The sequence below is a fragment of the Microtus oregoni genome, unplaced genomic scaffold (assembly GCF_018167655.1).
Source record: "Microtus oregoni isolate MIOR12 unplaced genomic scaffold, Mior012 000025F_ref0000491, whole genome shotgun sequence".
NCBI classification, from domain to species: domain Eukaryota; kingdom Metazoa; phylum Chordata; class Mammalia; order Rodentia; family Cricetidae; genus Microtus; species Microtus oregoni.
Genome location: NW_024543084.1, coordinates 35,971,430 through 35,986,987, shown reverse-complemented (window position 1 = coordinate 35,986,987; position 15,558 = coordinate 35,971,430). Strand labels below are relative to the sequence as shown.

The 15,558-nt window shown below is 42.5% G+C and overlaps 2 protein-coding genes across 2 annotated transcripts in view; both read left to right on the top strand.

Moving 5' to 3' along the window:
* Nucleotides 1-8,422, top strand: part of LOC121462693 (serine/threonine-protein kinase Nek1-like) — a 121,837-nt gene extending 113,415 nt beyond the window's left edge. The window contains 2 exon segments of the mRNA XM_041674512.1: nucleotides 7,558-7,954; nucleotides 8,287-8,422. Coding sequence (XP_041530446.1) covers nucleotides 7,558-7,669 — 112 coding nt within the window. The 3' untranslated portion in view covers nucleotides 7,670-7,954; nucleotides 8,287-8,422.
* A 1,804-nt stretch (nucleotides 8,423-10,226) lies between these two features.
* Nucleotides 10,227-15,558, top strand: part of LOC121462692 (ubiquitin carboxyl-terminal hydrolase CYLD-like) — a 42,376-nt gene continuing 37,044 nt past the window's right edge. Inside the window, exon 1 of the mRNA XM_041674511.1 lies at nucleotides 10,227-10,288. Coding sequence (XP_041530445.1) covers nucleotides 10,271-10,288 — 18 coding nt within the window. The 5' untranslated portion in view covers nucleotides 10,227-10,270. The remainder of the gene's footprint in view (nucleotides 10,289-15,558) is intronic.

Genomic DNA, 15,558 nt, shown 5'->3' with positions numbered 1-15,558 from the left:
TCCCCGGGTTCCCAGAACAAAGATCCACAAACCGGACATCTCAGAAAACGGGAAATTAATTCTGCATTTTAGAGGTTAGAAACCTGAAACCCAAATCAGGTAGGACCTTGTTCCCTCTTAACTGTCTAGGAAAGATCCTGCTGGGGCTTGCTCATGGTTTCCCTTCCACCAACTCCTCCCAGGTTCTCCCCACCCACCAAAATGCACACCTTTTCTTTCTCTCTCTAATTAGAAAACAGGAGAGAGAGAGAGAGAGAGAGAGAGAGAGAGAGAGAGAGAGAGCGCACAAGATATATACATATTCTCTTACACAGAAATCATATTTAAAAAAACAAACAAACAGAAACCACGATTATATTAGTTAGGGTTCTCTATGGTAACCGAATCTATAGAATGACTCTCTCTATGTCTAGAAAGGGGGTTTATTAGAATGACTTACAGACTTTGGCCCAGTTAATCCAACAATCCAACAATGGGTGCCCATGAATGAAAAGTCCAAGAATCCAGAAGTTGCTCAGTCCAGAAGGCTGATGTCTCGGCTGGTCTTCAGCAGATGCTGGAATCCTGAAGGAGTAGATTCCAATGCCAGCGGAGGAATAGACTTGCTAGCAAGGTGAGAGAGAGCAGGCCAAGAGCCACTTCCTTTTTCCAGGTCCTTACCTAGGCTCCCAGCAGAAGGCATGGCCCTGATTAGATCTGGATTAAAGGTGTGTCTTCCTACCTCAAAGATCCAGATTAGAAGTGGAACCTCCCACTTCACATTCAGCACAGAGGTCCCTCACAGGTGTGCCCTGTGTTTGGGGGTTTTGGGGGTTTTAATTAGTTCCAGATGTAGTTAAGTGAACAGCTAATAGCTATCCCACATGATATCTGAGCAGAAGAGACCCCACTGGAGAAAACTAGCTTTTCCTTCGCGTGTGGCTGTCAGTTAGTGACAGCTTCTGGATGGGGAATCGGGGCTTCCGTTCACTGCTCCCTCTCAGCGCTGGGACCCATCTGGCTTTGCCCTTTGTAGGCACTGTGTGTGCTGCCACAGTCTCTGAGTTTCTTATGTGCATTAGCTTTGCTGAGTCTAGAAGGCTCTGTTTCCTTAATGTTGCCCATCTGCACGGGCTCTTAGCATCTTTTTAACTCATCTTCCACAGGGTTCCCTGAGTTCTGAGGGGAATGATTTGAAGAAGGTAACTCTTTTAGAACTGAGCGTTCCAAGGTCTCTCCTCTCTGCATATTGTCCGGCTGTGGGTCTCTGTATCTGTTCCCATCAATTAAAGGAGGAAGCTTCTCTGATGGTGACTGAAGAAGGCATCAGTCTATGAGTACAGCAAACTGTTGTTATGAGTCAATTCTATTTCAATTTTTCTTCATCAGAACAGTAGTATTTGGTTTTCCCCTAGATAGTCCCAGGGCTATCTAGTCTCAAGTTCTTGGCTACCTAAGCAGCATTATGTATGGGTCCCGTCTCATGAAATGGGTCTTCAGGCAAATCAGAATCATTGGTTGCTCCCAAAAGCTTTGTGCCACGATTGCACCAGCGCATCTTGCAAGCATATCACACTTGCAAATCTCAGAGCTATAACTGGGCTGGTGTTTACCTTTTTCCTCTGGTAGTATGCAAAATACCTTCAGATACTGTAAACACTAGTCTGAAGCCATGAAGGTTCTGGGTAGGCACAAGATCAACTTCTCTGTGTTCAGGGAGTTTGTAGGTATTGTCTTCAGCAATTGGATCTTTCCAACAGTTTGTGGAGCCTAATCAAAAGCATTGTCAATAGCTTGGGTTGTTGGGGTTCCCATGGAACCTTTGGCCAAAAACTCAATTATATTTAACTAAATTCCTGGCTCTGGAGTTTTCATTTGGTAAAGAGAGATATCTAATTGGGGTTTTGTTTCCCCTACTATTTGGTGATCCCATTTATATTTCTTTCATATATGTTTATGTTTTAAGAAATATCTTGTGTAGTAGGTTTCCACACAACCCTTCATTTGCCGCTGCCCTTCCTGGTATCCCCTCGCTTACCCATATATTCTCTTCTTCCCCTTTCATTTCCCCTCCCACATCCCTGTCCACTCATAACTGTTTTCCCTTTCTCAGGAGATCCTTCCGTCCCCACTAACCACTTACTCTATACCTAATCTCTGTGGTTATGTGCACTGTAGCCTTCCCATCAATGACTTAAGAACTAACATCCACATATAGGCGAATACAATCAAAATTATCTTATTGGGTCTGAGTCACCTCACTCAGGATGATTTTTTTTCTAACTCCATTCATTTACTTGTGAATTTTGTGGGTTTTTTTTAAAGAGTGAGCAGCATTCTGTTGTATAAACATTTTCTTTTTCCAGTTATTTGCGGATGGAGATCTAAGCTGTTTCCAGGTTCTGAATAGAGCAGCGATGAGCATAGTGACGCAAGTGTCTCTATAGAAGGATGTCGAATCTTTTGACATTTTCCCCAGAGTGGTACAGGTGGATCGTGAAGTAAATCTATTCCCAGATTCCCGAGGAAATGCCACTGTGATTCCCTCCAGCAATGGAAGCGTTTTCCCCTTACCATACATCCTCGCCAGCTTGAGCTGTCACTTGTTTGATTGATATTAGTATTGCTGACCGGTGTACGATGGAGTCTCAAAGTAGTTTTGATTTACATTTTCCTGATGGCAAAAAATGTTGAACACTTCTTTAATGTTTCTCAGACATTTGTGTTTCGTCTTTTGAAAATTCTATTTAGATCTGTACTCTGTTTCTATATGGGTTATTTGTGGGGTTTTTTGTATATATTTTAGATATTAGGTATCTATTGGATGTGTATTTCGGGAAAATCTTTTCCCCTTCTGTGGGCTGCTGCTTTGACCAACTAATGTTGTCATTTGCCTTACAGACACTTTTCGGGTTCACGAGGTCCCGTTTATTGATTGTGGTCAGTTCCTGTGCTGTCAGCTTTCTGTTCAAGAAGTTGTCTCCTTTGTCAATGAGTTCAAGACTATCTCCCCACTTCGCCTTCTCTCAGAATTCATGTATCTGACTGACAATATAGAACATAGTTTAACCTGACCAATTTTTCAAAGACCATATTTCAGTATCGGGTCAGTAATAGGTTCTTGGTATGTTGTTTGAGGAAGTGCCATTTCAGCATAGACTGTGAACAAATAGGGAATGATTGCGAATGAATGTGAAGTTTGGGGGTGGGTCATCAAAACGGTCTACGATTGTGAGAGTGGTTTTCTAATTCTAAGACTCTGCTAAATGCCATGGGCTCGTAAGCTTTCTTCTTGGAAACATTTTAAAAATTCTACTTCTTTTTATTTCATGTGTCTGCATGTTTGCCTGCATACATGGAAGAACACTTCATGCATGGCATGCTTGGCACCTGCAGAGGCCAGACAAGGTTGTAGTGTCCCCTAGAGCTCAGGGCTACAGATGTTTGTGAACTGCCTGAGCGGTGCTGGAAACCAAACTTGATTTCCCTGCAAGTGCAGTAAAAATTCTTCCCCTCCCCCAAAGATTAACTTTTATTTTATGCATGTGTGTATGTGCACCCTGTGTGTGCAGGTGTCTGTGGGGGCCAGAAAAGGGTGTGAGACCCTCTAGAGCAAGGGTTACAGGTTTTTGTGAGATACCTTTGTGGATGCTGGGGACCAAACTTGAGCCCTCTGTGAGATCAGCAGATGCTCTTAACTGCTGGGCCATGTCTCTCCAGCTTCCAGCAGTGCTGTTCTTAACCCCTGCGCCCTTTCTCTAGACCAGAGCTGGATATTTCTGAAGAGTGGCTAACCGAGCTATGAATTGTATCTCAAGTGAAGCGGTGAAAATACCATCCTTGCTCTCTATGGTTAATTCTCCATTCGAGGGCATCGGCTTGCTTCTGTCAGATAAGTAAACAAGTCCTGATGTCAGGAAACTGAGCAAGGAGTGAGTGTCAGGCTGAAGAGATGGCGCAGCTGGCGAAGGTGCTCGCTGCCAGGCTTGATGACTTGCGTTCGATCCCTGCGACTGGCGTGGTGGGAGAGAACCAGCTCTCACACATATTCTCTGACCTCCACACATGCCCCATGGCGTGCACATGCGTAAACGCCCACAGGCAAAAAGAAGAAAATGCCCAATCGCGGGAACTGTTAGCAGGTGCTGTCGGTGTTTGGGGAGGAAGGACGAGGATGAGAGAGAACAGAGGGATACAGGCAAGGTGGGATTTAAATGAAACCCTGAACCACAAGTGAGATTCATTGAGCTTTCTGGGGATTTGGAATGGCTGGAAATTCTCTCCGTGTCTAGTGTTCCTCTTGTCCCCAGGACTCTAAGCTTCCTTTGTCTTGACACTGATCTAGACTCCAGCTGCTCATTGCTGCACCTGGGGCATGCCCTGCTGCCCGCTGCATTCTAGTTGCAACCAGTGGTGGTGGAGTGACTTGCTTGCTGGGTGGGGTACCAGCTCCGGGCCAGCATGGAGTGGGTCTTTGTTCACGAAGACTTCTTGTGAACTCAGTAATCCTGACAAGACCAGCTGGTCAAGCTTTTAATTTACTGGTTCTCTACCTATGGGTTGTGACCTCTTTGGGGTCGAACTACCCTTTCATGGTGATCGCATATCAGATATTTACATTACAATTCATAACAGTAGCAAAATTACACTTGTGAAGTAGCAACGAAAATAATTTCAGTGGTTTACGGTCGCTGCAACGTGAGGAACTGTATTAAAGGGTCGCAGTGTTAGGAAGGTTGAGAACCACTGCTCTAGGTGCTTGTGCGGAGAGAATCGGCAAGACAGGGATACTCTCAGCAGCCCATCTTTGAGGAACAATCAGGAATCACTTTGTAGAAGCCAAAATCTAAGAGCGTTGCTGCAATTTCGAGAAAAGAACTGAGCCGGCTGAGTACTATGGACTCTCTGGAGGCTCGCTGGCTTCGAACACAAACGATGACGTCCCCAGAGGGTGGCTCTGCTCTCATCAGTCTCTATCCTCACTGCTGCTAATAGTAAGATGTCTCCTGTGACTGGAGACCATTCCTGCAGGCTTCTTCTGGTTGCTGTGGGCAGATCCAAAGTGTCTTATTTATGTCATCTAGACCTCAAGCAACCTGAGTGCAGGATTTGGTTGTCATCCTCACAGATGGTATCTCCCCGATGGTGCATAATTCCTGGCATGGCAACCTTCAATGAATAATGTCTGTATATATTACAGCTTACTTCTAACACCCAAAATCTCATCTCTTGGTTTATCATACCTACTTACTGTAAAGGCAGGAGGCACCTGTGAACACTGGGAACACGCATCCTAACAGAAAACTGTTTTCACGTGTTTGGTATAAAATCAAGTAAGAAACGAATGCAATGGGTAGTGGTGGCACACACCTTTAATGCCGGCACTCGGGAGGCAGAGGCAAGTGGACCTCTGTGAGTTCGAGGCCAGCCTGGTCTACAGAGTGAGCTCCAGGACAGCCTGGGCTACAAAGAGAAAACTTGTCTCAAAAAAAAAAAAGAAAACAAAACAGAAATAAAACAACAACAACAGCAACATAAAAAAACGCCAACCAATTAAACAAAAAAGAAATGAAGGCAATACATTAATTATCCTAATGATGCTGATAACATTACTTGGAGGCCATCCTCATTTGATGTTTGGAAATATGTTCTTACATTGTACCATTCATCTAAATTCCATTTTCTTCCCAGAAGACTATAGATGCTTTTATAAATACAGTGCGCGAAACTGCACTAGATGGCTCAGTGGTTTGGAGAACACCATTCTTGCTTGTAATTCTAGCTCCAGGGGGCACAACAGCCTCCCGGGCTACCTGTATTCGCAGGTACACACCTTCCCACATATACATAACTATAAAAATAACAAATTAGAAACTAGCAGATGAGAAGGAGTCAGATCAAAGGGCTGAGTTTAAGTGGTGCATGCTTAGCCATAGATGGCAGTGTTAAAGCCCTCCACCCCTAAGACCTAGGGAACATCTTGGAGGAAGGCTGGGATGAATCTAAGGGCAGGAAAAGTGTTGGGAATCCCTGTCTTCAGTACATGACTTGGCTGTGGCACAGCTCACGGCAGTTGTGGTCATATGTGCAAGACCTCCACGGGATCAAGCCAGTTCAAACTCTGCAGGGGTGGTGGTGCACATTTTTAATCCCAGCATTCCAGGCAGTGACAGGCAGATCTCTGAGTTTGAAGGCAACTTAGTTTACAGAATGAGTTCTAGGCCAGTCAGAGCTACATAGTGAGACCTTACCTCAAACAGCAATGAACAAAGCATCATCATCAACAACAACAATGAAAGAACTTCAGAATGAGCGAGGGAGCGATGCCCATGGCCCCGCTCCCAGCCGAGGAGCTATTAGTTACTTTGCGAGGGAAGGAGAGGCACTTTTCTATGGGTTTGTGTTCACTTGTGCATTGCCTGTGCCTCACTGGACATCCCCATGCACATATGGGAAGAAAAATGAATGAAATTGGGAAGGAGATATGCTGGGGTGTAGGGATGTTGAAACAGAGAATAGGGGATGGGTGAGATCAAGATACCTTGTGTGCTTGTATAAAATTTCAAATAATAATTTTTTAAGATGAGCCTGGACATGCCACCAAAAGAGAAATGTAACTCCAGGCCAGACTCAACTCCTTGTGTCCTGCCTGCAGGACGTGCTACAGCAATGGGGACACAAAGCTCATGGAAACAACCAACTCATAACCGTTTTGATTTAAGGGCCATTCCACAGATGGAATCTATACCCAACATTGTTGGGTGACCAAGAACCCAGAGACCTAGAGTAAAACCAAATACAATGGTCTTAAAAAATAGTGCTATCATGATTCCTAATGACATTGTACTATTCTCATAGACTAGTGCCTATGGTCTATCTAAATCCACACTCTATCTCTACTATTCACAGAGATCCTCCTGCTTCTGCCTCCAGAGCAATGGGTTTAAAGGCGTGTGCCACCACCACCTGGCTCATTATTATCTCTTAGAAACCTGTTCTTTTTTTCCTAGGTGTGCTTGTTTTTCTTGTTGTTGATTGGATGGTTTGATGTGTTGGTTTATTTGTGTTCCTCTACCTGGCTGTAGATACATTGCTGCCTATGGCTTGCTCTTTCTGTCACGGTGTTGGTGTAGACAGCATAACATTTACTACTGCAGCCACATAGAAGACACAACACCACCCCATCAGTCATTCACACTGTTGGCAACCATTAGCATTCTCCACCTTCCCAGAGTAAAATCCACCCCCGTTAGATATTAACTCCACCTTTCTCCTCCCCTTCTGAATCGTCTGTGTAGAGCTGGAGGCACATGAATTGGGCAAATGACCGAGTTTAGGCCTGGATTACTCTTCTTTCCCTCCAGACCTTTCAGAGACAGAAAAGCAGTCCAAGACCCACTGCTCAGCCGTGGGACAGGGCACAAACTCTCTACATAACAAGGAGGATTTCTAGGAAGCTGTATTTTACAATAAAGCTTAAAACTGAATCTGTTGGGGAGCTCGCTCCCTCATGGGTTCTCCCGATTTAGATTCTGGGACCTATTCAGTTCATGTACATTGTACTCTCTCAACTGCCAGAAATGAAGGAGAAAGATTACGTTACATGGGGGAGTCATATGACAAGGAAGTCCCAGGCTGCCGGACAGAGCCACAGGCTGGACCTTCTGTGGCCAAGACTCATCATCCCTAAGGGATGGCTCTCCGAACGCCAGATGGGCGGTCACTGGCATGGACAGGCAACAGATGCCCCCAGCCTGTTTTCTTCTCTGACTCCAGGGAACAGCAAATCCTGTCCTCTCTGGAAACATGAACAAGGATGATAAATATTCTCAAGCATTTGAGTTATGCCAAAGGCATGTCTTAAAACCAGAAATAAACAAGCGGCTTTGAACCAAGATGAAGTCACAGAGACAATCTCACAAACCTCAGACTCAGGATTTCAGGGCCCGTGTCCTCTCAAGCAGGTGGCATCAAGGTCAGCAAAAGTGTGTGTGCACGTTTGTATCTTAGCTTGTGTTTTGTGTAAGTGTGTACTGTCATTTTTCTAAATACTTTTACAGTGAAATACAATGCTTTATTGGAAATCATTACCTCATTTACAGCAAATTGTTCCTAAATCAATTATTTTCCTCTTTAATTTGACATTCTTCAGAGGATTCCAAGTACACAGCAAACCTTGGTGTTTGGCTGTTTTGTAACTGCTACCACAATACAGTAGTCGTGGGATTTTCTTTTTCTTTGAGGTTGGTTGTGTAGTGGTATCATTTTCTGTGATTATGCTGACTTCACATTGCTTCCTTTTTCCAGTGTGGTGCTTCACATCACTTTCCCAATGTGCAGAGCACTGCTAGCCTCCACGAACTCGCGTGGCTGGCACTGGAATGGCGTTGAGCACGTCGAAGAGACTATCCTCCACCCTCTTCTCATTTAACGCTCCCCACGAGCCGTTAGCTTCATTTAGCAGATGAAAGAAACGAGGCAAGTAACAGTTTCAAATGCTAATTTGCATTTATGCTGAGAGATGTGGATATGTTCAAATTGGGGTTTCCCTCATTAGCCAAAATTGTTTTTAGTAGACTTATTTTTAGGCCACGTTTCGGTTCGCACAAAAACTGAATGAAAAGCGCAGAGATTTCCCATGTGTCCCTGCCCTCGTTCATGCATTCCTCCCCATTCCTAGCATCTCTCCCCACACTGGGATATTTGTTGGAAATCAGAGCCTGCATTGACATATTGCCACACAGGACTCACAGCTCACAGCAGACTTCTCTTAGAGCTGGTATGTTTAACGGCTGTGGAAATTTTGTAATGACATTTATCCATGGCAATAGTATTGCTCCGAGAGGCTTTGTTGCTTCAACTATCCTCCGTTCTCCACCTTTCTCCCTCTACCCTCCTAGCCCTCGGTCACTGCCAATTTTCTTACTGTCTTAATGTTGGTAGTTTTGCAGTTTTCAGACTGTCACACACTTCAAGTGACACAGGGTGTGGATTTTTCAGACTGACTCCTTCAGTTAGTGGTATGCATTTTTAAGGCTTCTCTGCATATCTATTTTAAAGATTTGGTTATCTTATACTCATGTATGTGTTTTTAGGCACACATGTGTGTTTATGGGTGTCCACAGACATGAGAAGGTGGCCATGGAGCACCTGAAGTGGGTGTCACAGGTTTGGAGTCACTTGATGCTGGTGCTGGCAATTCCAATTCTGGTCCTTCCATAGAGCAGTCAAGGCTCTCAGGCTTGGAGCCGTCTCTCCAGTCAGTCTCTGGGGAGTCCTATGTGTATTCTCTGGGTATTTGGTAGCTCATTTCTTTTAGTAGCTAAATGGTGTTTCCAGACAATGGGCATGAGTTCATTTATCTATTCAGCTGCTGAAAGACATCTTGATTTCTTATAAGCTATAGCAATCAGGAATAAGGCTGGCTATTAGGTGCAAGGTTTTGTGCGGAAATAGACTCTTTTCTCCTTTAGGTAAATTTCCAGGAGCTCAGCTGCTGGGTTGTATAGTAAGAACATCTTTAGCTTTGTAAGAGATTGCCCGACTATCTTGGCTGTACCATGTTGTATTTCCTCCAGCAGTGCATGAGAATCCCTGTGTGCGAATCTACAGTTCAACGTTATAGCGGCATTTTCTCAGTTAAGGCTCCCTCCTCTCAGGTGGCTCTAGCTTGTGTCAACTTGACATGAAACTAGCCAGCACCTAGTGTGCATTAAAGTGAAAGCCCACAAAAGTCTATTTAATAACTTATTAAGGGGTACAGTGGAAAAACAAACTCACCCCAAATGTCTTCAGCTAAGTGGATCAAGCTCCCACAACATTTCCCCTTTTATTTCTAATAAAGAAGGGTCTAATCCTAGCATCAACTACATACTGCTCTTTCAGAGCACCTGCGTTTGGTTCCCAGCTCCCACACCAGGCACTCAGAGCTGCCTGTTAACTCCAGCACCAGGGGATCTGATGCCATCTCCTGGCCTCCTCTTCTACTGTGTTGTCTTTGCCATGTCACAGACCTAAAAGAAATGCACTGAAATCCTGAGCTGGAATAACTCCCACCCTGTGTTAGGAAGCTTGTTACCAAGAGAGAAAAATGCCACGCTAACCTTCCTGGTTTTGAAGTCTGCGTTATCTGAATTAATATAGTTCTTCCTGTTTTCATTCGGCTAGTGTTCAAGCCATGCCCTTTTCTACCCTTTTCCCTCATATCCTCTCTTCTTTCCTTCTTCCCAACCTCCTCCTTTTGAAAGAGGGTCTCAATATGTAGACATTAAGATCTTCCCACCTCATCTTCATGAATCCCGAATTACAGGTATGTGCCATTATGCCCACGTTACCTCTACATGTGTTTTATATTTTAATTGCTTTCTTTTTTTTTTTTAAGTAAATGTTTCTTTTATTTATGCATTATTAGAAGAATAGCTAGCATTTAATAAGTGTTTATGATATGTCAGGTACTATGTGAATCACAAAATTATTTCATATAATCTTTAACAATTCTCTGAGGTATAAACTTTTTTTTTTCTTTTTTAAATTTATTTATTAAGGATTTCTGCCTTGTCCCCACAACCGCTTCCCATTTCCCTCCCCCTCCCCCCGATCAAGTCCCCCTCCCTCATCTGCTCGAAGAGCAATCAGGGTTCCCTGACCTGTGGGAAGCCCAAGGACTGCCCACCTCTATCCAGGTCTCGTAAGGTGAGCATTCAAACTGCCTAGGCTCCCACAAAGCCAGTACGTGCAGTAGGATCAAAAACCCACTGCAATTGTTCTTGAATTCTCAGTATTCCTCATTGTCCGCTATGTTCAGCTAGTCCGGATTTATCCCATGCTTTTTCAGACCTAGGCCAGCTGGCCTTGGTGAGATCCCAATAGAACATCCCCATTGTCTTAGTGTGTGGGTGCACCCCTTGTGGTCCTGAGTTCCTTGCTCGTGCTCCGTCTCCTTCTGCTCCTGATTTGGACCTTGAGATTTCTGTCCGGTGCTCCCGTGTGGGTCTCTGTCTCTGTCTCCTTTCATCGCCTGATGAAGGTTAATATTCCTGAGGATGCCTATGTGTTTGTCTTTGGATTCGCCTTATTTAGCTTCTCTAGGAACATGAATTATAAGCTCAATGTCCTTTATTTATGGCTAGAAACCAAATATGAGTGAGTACATCCCATGTTCCTCTTTTTGGGTCTGGCTTACCTCACTCAGGATAGTGTTTTCTATTTCCATCCATTTGTATGCAAAATTCAAGAAGTCCTTGTTTTTTACTGCTGAGTAATACTCTAATATGTATATATTCCATACTTTCTTCATCCATTCTTCCGTTGAAGGGCATCTAGGTTGTTTCCAGGTTCTGGCTATTACAAACAATGCTGCCATGAACATAGTTGAGCATATACTTTTGTTGTATGATAGGGCCTCTCTTGGGTATATTCCCAAGAGTGGTATTGCTGGATCCTGGGGTAGGTTGATCCCGAATTTCCTGAGAAACCGAAACACTGCTTTCCAGAGTGGTTGCACAAGTTTGCATTCCCACCAGCAATGGGTGATTGTACCCCTTTCTCCACAACCTCTCCAGCAAAGGCTATCATTGGTGTTTTTTATTTTAGCCATTCTGACAGGTGTAAGGTGGTATCTTAAAGTTGTCTTGATTTGCATTTCCCTGATCGCTAAGGAAGTTGAGCATGACCTTAAGTATCTTTTGGCCATTTGAACTTCTTCTGTTGAGAATTCTCTGTTCAGCTCAGTGCCCCATTTTATAATTGGGTTGATTAGCCTTTTACGGTCTAGTTTCTTGAGTTCTTTATATATTTTGGAGATCAAACCTTTTGTCAGTTGCAGGGTTGGTGAAGATCTTCTCCCAGTCAGTGGGTTGTCTTTTTGTCTTAGTGACAGTGTCCTTTGCTTTACAGAAGCTTCTCAGCCTCAGGAAGTCCCATTTATTCAATGATGCCCTTAGTGTCTGTGCTGCTGGGGTTATACATAGGAAGTGGTCTCCTGTGCCCATTTGCTGTAGAGTACTTCCCACTTTCTCTTCTATCAGGTTCAGTGTGTTCGGACTGATATTGAGGTCTTTAATCCATTTGGATTTGAGTTTTGTGCATGGTGATAGATATGGATCTATTTTCATTCTTCTACAGATTGACATCCAGTTTTGCCTGCACCATTTGTTGAAGATGCTCTCTTTTTTCCATTGTATACTTTTAGCTCCTTTATCGAAGATCAGGTTTTCATAGGTTTGTGGGTTAATGTCAGGGTCTTCTATTCGATTCCATTGGTCGACTTCTCTGTTTTTATGCCAATACCAAGCTGTTTTCAATACTGTAGCTCTGTAATAGAGTTTGAAGTCAGGGATGGTAATGCCTCCAGACAATCCTTTATTGTATAAGATTGTTTTGGCTATCCTGGGTTTTTTGTTTTTCCATATAAAGTTAATTATTGTCTTCTCCAGATCTGTGAAGAATTTTGATGGGATTTTGATGGGGATTGCATTGAATCTATAGATTGCTTTTGGTAGAATTGCCATTTTTACTATGTTGATCCTCCCAATCCAAGAGCAAGGGAGGTCTTTCCATTTTCTGGTGTCTTCTTCAATTTCTTTCTTCAAAGACTTATAGTTCTTGTCAAGTAGATCTTTCACTTCCTTGGTCAGGGTTACCCCAAGGTATTTTATGCTATTTGTGGCTATCGTGAAAGGTGATGCTTCTCTGATTTCCCTCTCTGCTTCCTTATCCTTAGTGTATAGGAACGCAACTGATTTTTTGGAGTTGATCTTGTATCCTGCCACATTACTAAAGCTGTTTATCAGCTGTAGGAGTTCTTTGGTAGAATTTTTGCGGTCGCTTATGTACACTATCATATCATCTGCAAATAATGAAAGCTTAACTTCTTCCTTTCCAATACGAATCCCCTTGATCTCCTTATGTTGTCTTATTGCTATTGCTAGAATTTCAAGCACTATATTGAAGAGGTATGGAGAGAGTGGACATCCTTGTCGTGTTCCTGATTTTAGTGGGATGGCTTTGAGTTTTTCTCCGTTTAATTTAATGTTAGCTGTTGGCTTGCTGTAAATAGCTTTTATTATATTTAGGTAGGACCCTTGTATCCCTATTCTCTCCAAGACCTTTATCATAAAGGGGTGTTGAATTTTGTCGAATGCTTTTTCAGCATCTAGTGAAATGATCATATGGTTTTTTTCTTTCAGTTTATTTATATGGTGGATTACATTGATAGATTTGCGTATGTTGAACCAGCCCTGCATCTCTGGGATGAAGGCTACTTGATCATAATGGATAATTTTTCTTATGTGTTCTTGGATTCGGTTTGCCAGTATTTTATTGAAAATTTTTGCGTCGATGTTCATGAGTGAGATCGGTCTGTAATTCTCTTTCTTGGTTGGGTCTTTTTGTGGTTTTGGTATCAGGGTAACTGTAGCTTCATAAAAGGAATTTGGCAATGACTCTTCTGATTCTATATTGTGAAATACATTAAGGAGTATAGGTATTAGTTCTTCTTGGAAGTTCTGGTAGAATTCTGCATTGAAACCATCTGGTCCTGGGCTTTTTTTCGAAGGGAGATTTTTGATAACCATTTCTAATTCTTCGCGAGAAACCGGTCTATTTAGATCATTCACCTGGTCTTGGTTTAGCTTTGGTATATGATACTTATTTAAAAAAATGTCCATTTCTTTTGTATTTTCCAGTTTTGTGGCATACAGGCTTTTGTAGTAAGATCTAATGATTCTCTGAATTTCCTCTGTGTCTGTGGTTATGTCCCCCTTTTCATTTCTGATCTTATTTATTTGCGTGTTCTCTCTCTGTCGTTTAATTAGTTTGGATAGGGGTTTGTCGATCTTGTTGATTTTCTCCAAGAACCAGCTTTTTGTTTCATTGATTCTTTGGACTGTTTTCTGTGTTTCTATTTTGTTGATTTCAGCCCTCAGTTTTATTATTTCCAGTCTTCTACTTCTCCTGGGCGCGTCTGCTTCTTTTTTTTCTAGAGCTTTCAGGTGTGTTTTTAAGTCCCCAATGTATGCATTCTCCGTTTTCTTTAAGTGGGCACTTAGTGCTATGAACTTTCCTCTTAGCACTGCTTTCATTGTGTCCCATAGGTTTGAGTATGTTGTCCCTTTATTTTCATTAAATTCAAGGAAGACTTTAATTTCTTTCTTGATTTCTTCCTTGACCCAGGTGTGGTTCAGTAGTTGACTGTTCAGTTTCCATGAGTTTGTCGGTTTTTTGGGGGCAGCGTGGTTGTTGCCTTCTAACTTTAATCCGTGATGATCTGATAAGACACAGGTGGACACTGATATTTTTTTGTATCTGTGGAGGTTTCCTTTGTTTCCGAGTATGTGGTCAATTTTTGAGAAGGTTCCATGAGCTGCAGAGAAGAAGGTATATTCTTTCCTATTTGGGTGGAATGTTCTATAGATGTCTGTTAAGTCCATTTGCTTCATTACCTCCAATAATTCTCTTAATTCTCTATTAGGTTTCTGTCTGATTGACCTGTCCCTTGGAGAGAGAGGTGTGTTGAAGTCTCCTACTACTAGTGTGTGTGGTTTATGTCTGCCTTGAGTTCTAGTAATATTTCTTTTACATAAGTAGGTGCTTTTATATTGGGGGCGTATATATTCAGGATTGAGACGTCCTCCTGATGAATTGTTCCTGTTATGAGTATAAAGTGACCGTCTCGGTCTCTTCTGATTGATTTTAGTTTGAAGTCAGTTTTGTTAGAAATTAGTATGGCCACACCTGCTTTTTTCTTAGGACCATTTGCTTGAAAGACCTTTTCCCAACCCTTTACTCTGAGTAGGTGCCTGTCTTTGTGGTTGAGATGTGTTTCTTGCAAACAGCAGAATGTTGGATCCTGTTTTCGTATCCAATCTTTTAGCCTGTGCCTTTTTATAGGTGAATTGAGCCCATTAATATTAAGTGATATTAATGACCAGTGGTTGTTTACTCCGGTTATTCTTATTGCTTTTGGTAGTAGAGATTGTGTGTCTCCCTTCTTTGAGATGTGCTCGTGAAGGGTCATTAGATGCCTGGGTTATTGTAGGCAGTGTTGGCAGTGTTGGATTCCTTGGGTTGCGATTTTCCTTCTATTACTTTCTGTAGTGCTGGATTTGTGGCTACATATTGTTTAAATTTGTTCTTATCCTGGAATGTCTTGTTTTCTCCATTGATAATGAACGATAGCTTGGCTGGGTATAGTAGTTTGGGTTTGCATCCATGGTCTCTTAGCTTCTGCAGAACCTCTATCCAGGACCTTCTGGCTTTCATAGTTTCCATCGAGAAGTCAGGTGTAAGTCTGATCGGTTTACCTTTATAAGTTACTTGCCCTTTTTCTTTTGCAGCTCTTAATATTCTTTCTTTAACCTGTATATTTTGTGTTTTGATTATTATATGGCGAGGAGATGTTTTTCTTTGATCCAGTCTGTTTGGTGTTCTGTATGCTTCTTGAATATTTAAATGAATATCTTTCTTTAAGTTGGGAAAGTTTTCTTCCATAATTTTGTTGAAAATATTTTCTGGGCCTTTGAGCTGTGACTCTTCTCCTTCTTCTATTCCTATTATTCTTAGGTTTGGTTTTTTTATTGT